Source organism: Crotalus tigris, unplaced genomic scaffold (assembly GCF_016545835.1).
Source record: "Crotalus tigris isolate CLP2741 ecotype Arizona unplaced genomic scaffold, ASM1654583v1 scf7180000017683.1919423, whole genome shotgun sequence".
In the NCBI taxonomy this organism is placed as follows: domain Eukaryota; kingdom Metazoa; phylum Chordata; class Lepidosauria; order Squamata; family Viperidae; genus Crotalus; species Crotalus tigris.
The window spans coordinates 1,075,019-1,088,743 of record NW_024096563.1 but is presented as its reverse complement, the minus strand read 5'-3'; the positions used below and the strand labels follow the sequence as shown (position 1 = coordinate 1,088,743).

General features: G+C 45.4%; 1 protein-coding gene across 1 annotated transcript; it reads right to left on the bottom strand.

The window, feature by feature from the left end:
- Positions 1-370: 370 nt before the first annotated feature.
- FBXO22 (F-box protein 22) lies at positions 371-13,655 on the bottom strand. The gene is made up of 7 exons (XM_039337590.1): positions 13,490-13,655; positions 10,590-10,722; positions 9,659-9,755; positions 8,071-8,166; positions 5,669-5,833; positions 4,220-4,385; positions 371-2,427 (listed from the first exon to the last, which is right to left on the bottom strand). The coding sequence occupies exons 1-7, from the start codon at positions 13,591-13,593 to the stop codon at positions 2,001-2,003; spliced, it is 1,188 nt and encodes a 395-aa protein (XP_039193524.1). The 5' UTR covers positions 13,594-13,655; the 3' UTR covers positions 371-2,000.
- Between the last annotated feature and the right edge of the window lie 70 nt (positions 13,656-13,725).

Genomic DNA, 13,725 nt, shown 5'->3' with positions numbered 1-13,725 from the left:
CCCCCAACCGGTCGTAAATCGAGGACTACTCAACTGGTGCAGCACCGTTTGCAGAATGGGACTTTTGGCGGGCTCAGCAGGGCAGAGACAGCCTGGACAATTCCTATTGGCTTTTGAAAGCCAATAGAATTAGACTCTATTCAAGAGAGTCTATTCTATTGGCTTTCAAAAGCCAATAGAATAAAAGGGAGTAGCACAGCTAAAGGGGAAAAAAATGGGGGACTGCGTTGTTTGGCGACCCCCATGAAATGGTCATTCGACCCCAAATGGGGTCCCAACCCACAGGTTGAGAACCACTGACCTGGAGGAACGTTGTCCATGGGGTCGCGATGGGTCGGACACGACTTCGCAATTAACAGCAAAGCTACTATTGGCTGTAAATGGATTTATTTCTAACACAATCTTACCTCTGCATTACAATTCCAAAACTGAACTTGTTTTTACATTACCCAGTAAATTTACCCAGAAAACTGACTGACCATCTACAAAATTCTCCAGAATCAGTCTCAATTCAAGAGATTTTTTTAAGCAATCAAATTACTCTGGTGTGCCCAGCACACCTCAATGCCAACTTTAACAGACAGATTTACCATCCTTCATTTATTCAAAAACAGCACGAGCAGCTACATGATTAAGTAGGTCATCTAAAGCTAGTCCTGCAAACTGTGTTTCTTCCAGGATTAAAAGCAGACAAGTCTGCAATGACTCCCAAAATACATCATACGGACGCATGTATCCACAGAGAAAAAAATGGCATTTTCTTGCATCGCGGTTTTCAATTTTTCATGGAAAAAACAAGCACATTTTGGTGAGGAAAAACAAAACTTCTTGGTGCTCTGTTTTTGGAGGAAGACAGAAAGAATATAACTTGCAGTTGAGAGAAAAATCGTGTCTTTAATTTTCTGTTACCTTATTTACATTTGTCCGACTTCCCCAGTACAGCCCTAGGGCATTAAGTCAAATCATAAATATCTCCAGTAGCTTTAATGTCAGAGAGAAAGCTGAATATCAAGTTAACATCTTGCAATCATATAATTCTGCTGCCATTCAACTTTCCTACATTGATAAAAGCAGTGGGTTGGGGGGGGGGCAGTTTGCACATGTCTGCTCAGGAAGAAAACCATATTAGTCTATGCTTTAAATGATTGTTGCCATTTAGACAGCCCCAGGTCCCGAAAATTCATATTTAGAACCCCTCAACAGTAGAATCCAAACCATATCAGACAAATCTTGGGGTTCCTTCATATATTTAAGACCTGAGAAATCCCCAAGGAATCTTTTTCTACAATCAAAGCTATTAAGCAGGCAACTAGTACAATTTATAACGCAAACTAACCAGTGAACAAGATTGCCCAACTTGCAAAGTTTTATCAAGATAAGCCCAAGAATCCAGACCACCCAATGCTCTCTGGACCAAAACGATGAATATTCAATGCAAACATGGCTTCAAATTTGACTGGGCTTCTATGGGTACTTTGCCACCTTACCTTAACAGATGATTTAAAGAGCTCAGTTCAGACCTGAAGGTTTGTATTTCCAGAGACAAACAATAAAAGATAGTCACAGCTTAAGACAGGCTTAGTCCAGAGGCTGATTTGTTCAGTAATCCACTAAAAGAAGGAAACCACCGGTGATACTAACCACCTTTATCTGCAACAACTGGAATGAAATAAAAATCTACTGTAAATTAAGGAAAGACTTTTGGTTTCAGAAATGGAGGATAAAAATCTTCTTTTCTTCCCCTAATTTAAGATCACGTAATTGGCGAGACTTACAGTCCACACGACGGCTTTCTTTTTTGTTTTTAGGAGGCACTTTGAAGTGTCCCCAGAACGGCATGTTTCGCACAATTAATGCAGCCTGGTGACAGCTGCAATTGGATAATTGCAAAAAAAAAAAAAAAAAAAAAAAAGAGAGGGAGGGAGGGAGGAAGGGAGAGGGAGAGAGACGGAGGGAGGGAGGGAGGGAGAGAGAGAGAGAGAGGGAGAGAGAGAGAGATTTTAAGCTTGACTGGCTTTAGCTGAACCGAGATGCAGAAGCGTCACGACCGTGGTGTAACCGTGCAGGAGGTCATCCTTGGCCTCGTTGCATTCCCGGAGGACAAAATTCCCCGTCACGATCCGGTCGCACCCGATCTCCCCGTGTCCGAAAAAGCCAAACAGGGGCACGTTCGGGAAGTACTTTCGGAAAGCGTCTGCTTCCAGGTTGGGCTTGCTTTTATAAAACCGGCACCCCCGGCCCACACAGGCAAACATGAAGGCCAGGCTGTGGTGCTCGGGAAGGTGGGCCGCCTTGAGGCGCTGCATGGCTGCTTCGGCCGACTTTTCGTCCGTGACGTCTTGATCCAGCAGGACGGAGGCGCACCGGATCTGGGGACCACTGAAAGCCAGGCCCACCACACCACACATCTCGGCAGGCTGGTTGTGACTGAAAGAGAGGTGTGTGTGGGGGGAAACAGAGTCAGAAGCAGGTGGTTCACAACGCAACATGGCCCACAAGCGATGCCAAGCAATACAGGTAGTCCTCAACTATTTAACGGGTCTGAAAGAAGTGACTTATGACCAGCTTTCACACTTAATAATTGCCGCAGCATCCCCACGGTTGTGTGATCGACATTTGGCGCTTGGCAACTGCCGTGTATTTTGGAGGGTTGCTGGGTCCGGGGATTTGCCCGTTGTGAGCTTCCTAACCAGCTTACAATGAGCAGAGTTAGCCATGTTTGCTTAACGACTATGTTCCACTTAATGTCCACAGCAAACAATCTTGTAAAACTGGGTGCGACTCACTGAACAACCGCCTCCGTTAGTGATGGTCCCAGTTGTGATTGTGAGTCGAGGACTACCTGAACGATACACTACGGTTAGCTCCCAACTGTGCCTTTTAGGCCTCCCAAACTGCAGGCCTCCGATTCCTCCCAACACAAAACTGAGGAAAAGCAACGAAATCAACCTGTCCACTTTCCCTGACAAAATTCTCCGAAGGCATCGAAAGGTCCAAATTCTGAAAATCTCAAGCTTCTTGCTTTTTTTTTTTTTTTAAAAAAAAATCAATTAGCCTCTTAACCAGAAGCTGGTTAAAACCTAAACGGCTAGGGAGCTCAGGAGCGAGTGTGTGTCTTCTAACTTCCATAAAGGAAATAACTCAAATAGGGAGAGAAGGAGAGAAGTGAGGAAACAAAGATGACGAAAGGGATGTAAGGGATGTAACACACACATCATTAGCACTTCTAATTTTAGACAAGTCAACGAGGTAGCTTGGCAGAACACGAAGCGTTTTAAAAGTGACAGGCTGTAGGAGCAGTTACAGAAATCCCTCTTCTTCCCTTAAGGCTAGACGCGAATGAAAGTGACCGACTCCCAATCAGGAAGGACTTTTCAGGCATCCTATGCCGATTGTTCCTTGAAAAGGAAATAAAAACATGAAGATATACAAGTAGTCCTCGATTTACATCCGTAACGGAGCCTGGATTTTCCCTTGTTAAAATCATAACAGTTATTAAGGCACTCGTGTGACTGGACTCCGTTTTATAACTTTTTTTTGCGGCAGTTGTTAAGCGAATGTGGTGATCACTGTCCAGCGTATGCCGTTGGCCATTAAGCACATCAGTGTATTCTTATGGGTGTGTGGGGGGGGGGGTTGGCCAAAAACCAGACAAAAAGGAGCTGGAAACCGGCAAAAAACTTTGCAAATTGCGGTCACATGATTGTGGTGAGTGGGAAGGCCTGGTCCAACATAGCTTTTCTTAACTTAAAACAACTTTATCAGCCTCTAACAACAGAGAAGCTGAGACTTTTAGAAACAGATAAAAGCCAACCTCACTGAAGCATATAGAGTGTCCTCGACTTACATCTGTTCATTTAGTGACTGTTTGAAGGTACATAAGTGACTTATGACCAATTTCCACATTTACGACTCTTGCAGCATCATCAAAGTTCAGATGCTTGGCAATGGGTTCCTATTTATGACGGTCGCAGTGTCCCGGGGTCACGTGATCCCCTTTTGCAACCTTCTGACAAGCAGATTCACTTAACCAGGTTACTAACTTAACAATTGCAGCGATTCACTTAACAACTGTGACAAGAAAGGTCGCAAAATGGGGCAAAACTCCCTTAACGACCGTTTTGCTTTGCGACAGAAACTTTGGGCTCATCTGGGATCTGTAAGAGGAGGACTACCTGTAACAACAGAAGCCCCGGAGGACCCCCCGGCCGATACCCACTTCTCTGAAGTCAGGGATGTGATGCTCTCTACGTATCCGCCCGCTAAGATGATGCTTTTTTCGTTCAAGCGATTGACAATTTGGCGGAGAAACCGTGTCGATCCCGACTTCCAGGTGTTGTATCCAAAGAGAAGCACGGCTCTGAGATCGGGGTTGTTCTTAAGGCCTGATGGGAGTAAAAAAGAGAGAGGAAAGAAATATTCATATTTCATTATTATCAGCAGAAATATTATTCTGCTGATAATAATGGTAAGATGCCAAACGTCACGCACCGTTTAGTTTACGGGCTGCATCTATTTACTTTTCTGACCTACTTCCCCTAAAGGGATAGAGCAGCCGGGCACGTATCAAAAGAAGAGATTCCCACAAGAGAATAACATAACAGCCCTCTGGCAAATTTCTGACCTGTTTGGTACACAATCCTGGAGGGTTTTTTTATTTTGGTTTTGGTAAGGCTCTAATCGTATGTTTCACATTGGACAAACTTAACCGGCAGTTTTGGCATGTCAGAATACAGGCAGCCCAGCAAGGAAAGCGGCAAATAACACACTGACTTGCTTGCTTATATGGTTAGGAAAAAAAAAAAGGACTCTATATTCCCTCCCCATTATAAAAAGCCTGTTTAATACTACGGGGACTAGTTATGCTTTAGCAGGGAGATGCACAAAGTTGGACAACAAACCAGTTGGCTGAAGTTTATTGTTCCGGAAGAGGAATCTTTGGTCTCTGGCTTAGTTGGGTCTGATGGTTAAGGTGGAAAAATATGATTTATATCCTGCCTTTATTATTTATTTTTATAAAGAACTCAAGGCAACAAACATATCTAATACACCTTCCTCCTCCTCCTCCTTCCCCACAATAACCCAGTGAAAGGAGTTGGGCTCAAAGAGCCTGACCGGTCCAAAGTCACCCAGTCGGCTTTTATGCCTAAGGCAGGACTAGAACTCCCTCCCTCCCAGTGATTGGCCTAAAGTCACCCAGCTGCTTTTCATGCCTAAAGCGGGATTAGAACTCACGGCCTCCTGGTGATTGGCCGAAAGCCACCCATTGCCTTGCATCCTAAGGCAGGATGAGAAGGAGGAGTTTGCAGTTTTTAGCTTGGTGCCTTCCCCCCTAGATCAAATTAGTACGGAAAAAATGGGAGGGTGACTTGGAAAAGACGATTCGCTTCAAAGAATCACTACGTTTCTCCTGTTCTTTTCAGCCAAACATCACATCACAAATGGCAACATTCCAACACAGCATGAAAAAGGTTTTCAAAGCAATTCCCACCTCGCACCCGTTAAGCCCATGTTCCTCTTAGGAGGGTCAGCTGTAGCAGCTTTTACAATCTCGTGAACTCTACTGGGAATTAAAATCCCACACTGTGACAGCTTTTAAAAATAATAATAATAATAGTAATAATAATAAAAAATAGCAAGAGTTCTAACAGTTCCAGCTTTGGCTTGCCTGCTTCAGCAAACTCTTCTTCATTGATGGTTTGCCTCTTCGGGTCTTTAAAAAAATGGAAGGTCTGAATCTTCACCCCATCGATTTTGGGGAAGAGCAGGGCGAAGCCAGCCTCTCCTTCTTCGACCTCTATGGGACGGTGGCTGCCAGAGCCTTGGGGAGTAACTGAAAAGCGACGTTCAGAGCAGTTAGGGGTTAATCTCATGTTTCAAGACGGCTAACATCATTTTTAAACAGGCTCCCGTTTTCTGCAAGGAGCGTAAGGCCGTGGTGGCGAACCTATGGCACGGGTGCCAGAGGCGGCACTCGGAGCCCTCTCTGTGGGCACATGAGCCATTGCCCCAGCCTTGCCTCCCCCACAACCCCCTCCTCACCAGCAGCCCCCCTGGAGGAGAGTCACCTCCGAGTGTGGCCCACGCGGAGCAGCGCAGCCAAGCACATGGCAGCCAGGCAGTGTAGACAAGACTCTGCCCTTATGCCCCATTGTGCACAGTTGATGCTGCGGGGTGCGGGCAAAGGGCATGGCCGCCATGGCACTACTGGGCTGTCTGGGCGATCTGCTGTGGGCTCTGGAGGTGGTGAGTGGCCCTGTGGGCAGGCAGGGCAGGGGACGGGGACAGTTTTTGGACACTCGCTCTCTAAAAGGTTCGCCATCACTGGCATAAAGCAAAACCTGGGCAACTCAAGGCCGAAGCATCCTTCCTATTATTCTTTGGTAGGTTTGCAGATAGTCCTCCCCTTATGACCACAATTGAGCTCAAAGCTTTGGCTGCTAAGCGAGATAGTTCTTAGGTGAGATTTGCTCCATTTCACGACCTTCCTTGCCACAGTTATTAAATGAATCCGACTCCCTCATTGACTTTGCTTGTAAGGTCACAAAAGGGGATCACGTAACCTTGAGACATTGACATGCATTGTAAATATGAGTCAGTTGCCAAACATCTAAATTTTGATCGCGGGATACCGCAGTGGTCCTAAATGTGAAAAACAGACACAAGTCGCTTTTTTTCCAGTGCCGCTGTAACTTTGACCGGTCACTGAATGAACTGTTGTAAGTTGAGGACTACCCGCAGATGGCAGGCACCAGAGCTTCAGCAAACCAACTCTGGTGGGACTTGTAATGTCCTTGCAAAGCTTAGCAGAGCTCACCTGCACAGCACAGGTGGCGTGGGTCGCCCTCCAGTTACGCTGGGTTTCAGGTAACCGGGATGCAAAAAAAAAATAATAATCTCAAGGGCCATCCAGACAAAATGAGAGAACACGGAAGTGGGAAAAGGCAAAACCTCTTAGGTTCTCAATCAGATCTCTGAAAGAGTTCCGTAGGATTTTTTTAAGTTCCAACTGGTTCTCCAAGTGTTTGTAGAATACACTTAGGTTGCAAATGTAACATACCTTCTCCTCTCAGGCTGTAAGAAGCTATTAGGGGACAAAAGCAGACTTTGCCTTTTGTATTTTGAAACACTGACCTTTTTAACAGGGTTTGGTTATCCCATCTCTCTCCACCAGTAGATGAGGAGAGCCTGGCCTGGCCTTTTAAACATGGGTTACAGCAGGGGTCTTCAAACTTGGCCCTTTTATGACTTGTGGACTTCAACTCCCAGAATTCCTCAGCCAGGCACGCGTGCCTGGCTGAGGAATTCTGAGAGTTGAAGTCCACAAGTCATAAAAGGGCCAAGTTTGAAGACCCCTGGTTTACACAGTATCTGCCAGAATCCCCAACTGGCATACCTGACAATTTTTGTCACTCTGAATTCAGAGGAAAAACATGAAGATTTGAACAGCCACCCAGATATAATAAGATTACAACTTCTTCTTAAGAGAGGAAGTAGGATGGTAAGAGGAGAAGGGGAGGGGAAGATAGTGAGGGGAGGAGAGAAAGAGGAGGGAAGTAAGGAAGGTATTAGGGAGGGTGGATACAGCTTGGAGGGAAGGAGCAAGCGGCACCTATGGTTATGGTTATGGTTATGAATTTATTTTATTTTGTAAAGTGAATTTTGTTGTATAACTATGTTGGATAAATGGAAAATAAAAAAATTTTTAATTAAAAAAAAAAAACTTCTGAAGCAGAAGTACTTATCCACTTGATTATTGCTTGGTAACCTGATCTGCTTGGCACCACATCACTTCCAAAGCAACTGTGAATGTGAAGCCATTCAAAATTACAGTCCTTTCAGTTCATTTGAGCCAAACCTGAGAGAGAACCGGGGATCCGCTAAGCCCCGGGACTTGTGAGCCCCTGGGAACGGTTTCCATTCTAATCAGAAGTCCAAATTCGAAGGTTATTTGCAATTAACTTCACAGAATGCTGCTTCCTTGAGGAAGGTGGAAAGACCGGTTTGGACGTATAGCCATACCGAGGGGAAAACTCAGGGAGCTTATTTTGTTGAGGTGGTTCTCCTTACCTACAACCCCAGGTGTCACAAGTCCAAGCACCTGGCATCGCGTGGGCAGCAGGTTTTCCAGGGCAGCGGCAATTTCTTTACTGTATCTTCGCCGTGCTATAATCACAACGAAAAATGATTAGTCCAAGTTCCTGCAGGATCAATAATAACTTTGGGGGCAGCACCCAGTTTTTCCAAGTATTTTAGTGCTGCAGTAAACATGGAGATTCCTAGAAATAAGGAGAGCTGCTTGAAAGTCCCACATCCATCACTGTTAAGTCTTCACAATTTTCAGGAATCAGTTTTTGGATAATTCATGGGTCACTGGGGCAGGCTTCTAACAGGAACAAAGTGACAAGAAATGAAAATGAGATTTGTATTTGTACTGATGGTGTTACCTAGCCTGGGTAATGAAACAACCACCAAGCTCAGAGAGCAACAAGGACCCCTTGTTTCAATCCTGAGCTGCAAACATTCCCCGCTATCAATCTGTGTTTGTTGCAAGGAAGGGTGGTTTGCATAATCTAACCCAGTGGTGGCGAACCTATGGCACACGTGCCAAAGGCGGCACTCGGAGCGCTCTCTGTGGGCACGCGTGCCGTCACCCCAGCCCTACCTCCCCATCGCCCCCTCCTCACCAGCAGCCATCCCAGAGGAGAGTCGCTTCCAGATGTGGCCCACGTGGACCAGCACAGCCAAGCACATGGCAGCCGGACAGCAGGGACAAGACTCCGCCCTCACGTCCCATCACTCACAGTTGATGCTGCGGGGCATGGGCCGAGGGTGTGGCCGCCATGGCACTGCTAGGCCCCTGGGTGATCTGCAGCGGGCCATGGAGGTGGTGGGTGGACTTGCGGGCAGGCAGGGCAGGGCAGAGGGGGGACAGAGCTGGGGTTGGGGTGGGCCAGGGGGGCGGGCCAGGGGGCACAGCGGGTTTTTGGCACACGGTCTCTAAAAGGTTCGCCATCACTGGTCTAATCTATCTAATCTATCCTCCGGGAATTTAACTGTACTTTTCCAAATGCACGGACAAAAAAGACCTGGTTATTTTCAAAGTTCTTAAGGCTACCTTATAAAAAGTTTGTAAAGTAGCAGCAGCAACCTCTCCTAGCTGTCCGCTCCCAAGGTCATCCATGGAGCAGATCAAGGTAACCCCTGCCTCAATGATTTCCAAATTTGACAACTTTGAGAGGTGTGGACTTAACTCCCAGAATTCCCCAGAATTGAAGTCCCAGAATTCTGGGAGTTGAAGTCCATACCTTAAGGTTGCCAAGTTTGAAAAAATACTGCTCCATAGGATTCTTCCAGCAGTATAATTTCGTGCTCCTGCAGCTGGCCAATAAAAAGAAATTCTAACATATTAAAGAGTTCAGTGACTTAGATCAACTAACTATAGACCCACATCAACACTCTTTATTACTGCCGTACATTACACTAAGGTTGGTTAACCAAGTCACGACAGAGCAGAGAGCTCCTTTCAAGGCTACCATTTTATCTACAGAACCCAAACCGTCCAATCAGAGGACTGTTCCCTTGTTCCACGTGTATAAATCAACGACTAAAAGGACAGCTCATTGATGAGGGAAGAACAGTCTCGCTGGCCACCTACCTTTCTTCAGACCATAGACGCAAAACTCTCTGTTTTCACTGACCGTCTCTGCGTCTGCTATTATATACAACACTGTCTGAGGGAGGACTTGAACTTTCTGTAATGCAAAAGCAAAGCACAACATGATGGATGCACATCAGGAACTTTTCCTGCGCAGGAAAAACAAGCACAACTCCAAATACAACTTGGGGCCCTTGGTGCTTTCTAAGCTTGGTTGTTTTCTTGCAGACATTTCATTATCCAACTAGGTAACATCATCAGCGCTCTGCTGGTGTTGCTGGTGCTCTGATGGTGATCATCAGATGTTACTTACTGGGTAATGAAATGTCTAGAGCAGGGGTCTGCAACCTTGACAACTTTAAGACTTGTGGACTTCAGCTCCCAGAATTCCTCAGCCAGCATAGCTGAAGTCCACAAGTCTTAAAGTTGTCAAGGTTGCAGACCCCTGCTCTAGAAGAAAATAACCAAGCTCAAAGAGCACCAAGGACTCCACAGTTCAGTCTGAGCTACAGATATTTCTTCTCCTAGAACCCAATAAAACTTGAATAAGCTTAGCTGCTCCTTAGCTTAAGCCACTGAAAAAAGATGAAATTACAGTCCAAGATTGTTTCTTAACAATCATTATTTTGTTTAGAAAAACATACTCAATAATGTGATCATTTAACAAATAGGAAAGCTAGCCTGGCAAACAGATGATGTTTCATTCAGAGCTGCAATCTTAAGAATACCAGGAAAGTAAGACCTCCCGCCTAATTTCTATAAAATGTCTAAGTAAACATGGATACTTATACCTGTTGGCTGAGGAATTCTGGGAATTGAAGTCCAAACGGCTTAATGTTGTGAAGGCTGAGAAATGCTGATTTAGAGAATGAACCTCAACAACAACCACCACCAAAGGACCTGCTTCTGTCAATTTCTCCAAACTGCTTACCTCAATGTCTTCAGCTAACACGTGGACCAGGACATGGGTATTGGATGGGCCTGGTTCCAGGGCAGAGACCCAGGTGATGCTCTGCTGCGTTCGCAGGATTCTGCGGGAACACTCCCGCCACAGCTGGCACACACTGTAACAGAGATAATAATATTAATATTAATAATAATAAAGTTGGAAGGGACCTTGGAGGTCATCTAGTCCAACCCCCTGCTCAGGCAGGAAACCCTATAACATTTCGGACGAATGGCTGTCCAGTCTCTTAAAAACTTCCAGTGTTGGAGCATTCACCACTTCCTGAGGCAGGTTATTCCATTGGTTAATTGTTCTCACTGTCAGGAAGTTTTTCCTTAGTTCCAGGTTGCTTCTCTCCTTGATTAGTTTCCATCTGTTGCTTCTTGTCCTGCCTTCAGGCGCTTTGGAGAATAGCTTGACTCCCTCTTCTTTGGGGCAGCCCCCGAGATATTGGAACACTGCTATCCTGTCCCCCCTCGTCCTTCTCTTCATTAAACTAGACATACCCAATTCCAGCAACCATTCCTTAGATGTTTTAGCCTCCAGTCCCCTAATCATCTTTGTTGCTCTTCTCTGTACTCTTTCTAGAATCTCAACATCTTTTCTACATCGTGGTGACCAAAACTGGATGCAGTATTCCAAGTGTGGCCTTACCAAGGCCTGGTAAAGTGGTATTAACACTTTACAATCTTATTACTCACAGGCCACAGTGGAGAGCCTTCAAGGCCACACATGATCACATCCTTAGGACAACTCCTGAGAAATGGAGTGGAAATGGGGGCCTCTGTTTTAACTCTGTCTTAGCCCTCTCCAGCTAATCCAAGTTTTTTGGCTGAGAATCTATACACCATTCCCAACTATTTTAAACTTCACGTGGCTGGAATGTTCCTGTGCCACTTTTTGGTGGCTCTTACAGTCAGAAAAGTCTTCCCGAGAGCCAGTACAGCGGAGTGTAAGTCCTAGTCTTTCTTTAGGCAGGAAAGCTGGCTAGGAGACTTTGGCCATCTCAGTTCAAGTGTCAGCCTCCAGATCAGACCAGGAAATCAACTCTACAGGAAACGTAAAACTACTTGCTTTTCAGAATGGCTATCATAACAGATCTGCCAAGTCCGACAAAGTGGTTTTTCCTCACTTTCTACAATGGGTGTCTTTGGACCAGTCTCTCTTCCTTTGTCCAACCTACCCCAGTGAATTATTGCTGTGTGGAAAAGAGGAGGCAGGAGTATTGGATAGGTTTGCCACACTGGGTAGGTGGATGGATAGATATAAATTTGATGATAGGTAGATAGACAGACAGACAGACAGATGATAGGTAGGTAGATAGATAGATGATGGATGTTTGTTAAGGTGACCAACTTTTTTACAATGAAAAGGAGGACACAAATAAATTGAAGAAAAAATGTAAATTAAAAAAAAAACATTGTATTCATTGCAACAGTAATACAGACAACTTGCATGTGCAGAGTTTGCCAGCCAAGTGTTTGGCGTGCTCAGCAGCAATTCCTATTGGCTTTCAAAAGCCAATAGCGGGAGTAGCACAGCTCATGCAAAAGTTGAAAAAAAAATAATCAAAAAAAGGTGCCGGAATGCCGTTCTGAGCGTTCTATGAGGGGGAAAAAAGCCCAAATATCAAAAAGGAGGACATGTAGGAGGACACTTTTCTTTTCTTTTTATTGAAAATTTTTAAAAGTTTTACAAATAAACAACAAAAACAAAACAAAACAACCCTCGCCCAATCCCTCCCAAACCCACCCCTCCCTCCCCCTTCCCCGAGCTTCCCAGAACTGAATATAGGCCCATTTAAAAAAATTTTTTTTAAAAACCTAAACAATTTTTCACAACTTATAAAATAATTAATAATAAAATATTTATGATATAAGCATTAAAAAAATACTTTAAAAAAGAGAGAGAAAAGAGAGGAAAGAGAGAGAGAAAGAAGAAGAAAGAGAAAGAAAGATTAAAGATAAAAGAAAAAGAGAGGAAAGAAAATAAAAGACGGAAAAAGAAAAAAATATAAAATATCAAAAAAAATTTTTTTTAATAAAAGTTATAAAAAAGCTAAATGGTATTTTTCCATATCCAGATTATATTGTATAAAATTTATCCATTTTTCCCATACAACAAAAAATTTCTCTTGCGATTGCTCCTTTAAAAAAGCCGAAATCTTTGCCATTTCCGCCAAATAAGAAACTTTATAAAACCACTCTTGTAAGGTAGGCAAAGATTCCTTCTTCCAATATTGTCCTACTAACAGCCTTGCGGCTGTAATCAAATTTAACATCAATACAACTTCCTTAGCATCACAATCAATAACAATACCTAATAAAAAATAATTGCGGGGTAAATTTTACCCTCCTTCTAAAGATTCTTTGAATATTCCACCATATCTTAATCCAGAAAGCTTTTATATTTTTACACGACCACCAAATATGATAATAGGTAGCATCCAAACAGCCACATCTCCAAAGGAGGACACTTTTCGAGGGAGGACAGAACTTACAAAAGGAGGACTGTCCTCCCTAAAGGAGGACGGTTGGTCACCTTAATGTTTGTGTGTGTGTCCAGCCTCCAAGTTGCAAAGCGAGCACAGCCAGGCCAAACTTGAGCAATCACTGTATTTGGGGGGGGGGGCAACTGCAGCCGACGGGGCCCTCCTCCTCCTCTGAAGCCCCCCTCCCAGGGAAGTCAGCTGCTCCCTTCGGACTTCTGCCTGCCTCCGCTGCGACCGCCATTTTCTCACCTTCCCCTGCCCGCTCCCCCCTTCCCTCCGTGGCTACGACCACCAGCCCCCTCCCCCTCCATTCAAGGGCCGGCTCCTCTCCCGTCGCTCCTCCGGGTCCGTTCGCGGCCCGGGCGCGCCCCCCGGCGGCCCTCGGGCTGCTCACCAGGCCGCCCGCAGGAGCGCTTTGGTGGGCAGGAAGCCGAGGATCCGCTCCACCACCTCGGCGAGGCTGCTCAGCACGTAGCCGCCTTTGGGATCGGCCGCCATGACAACGGCAGGCCGCGCGAGCGCCCCGGAAAAGCACCAGCGGAGCGTCCCGGAAGCTCCGGCGCGTTGCTGACGCCATCGACGACGCGACGCTTTCCGTTGCCGTGGAGATCGACGCGCGGGGAGGAGCCC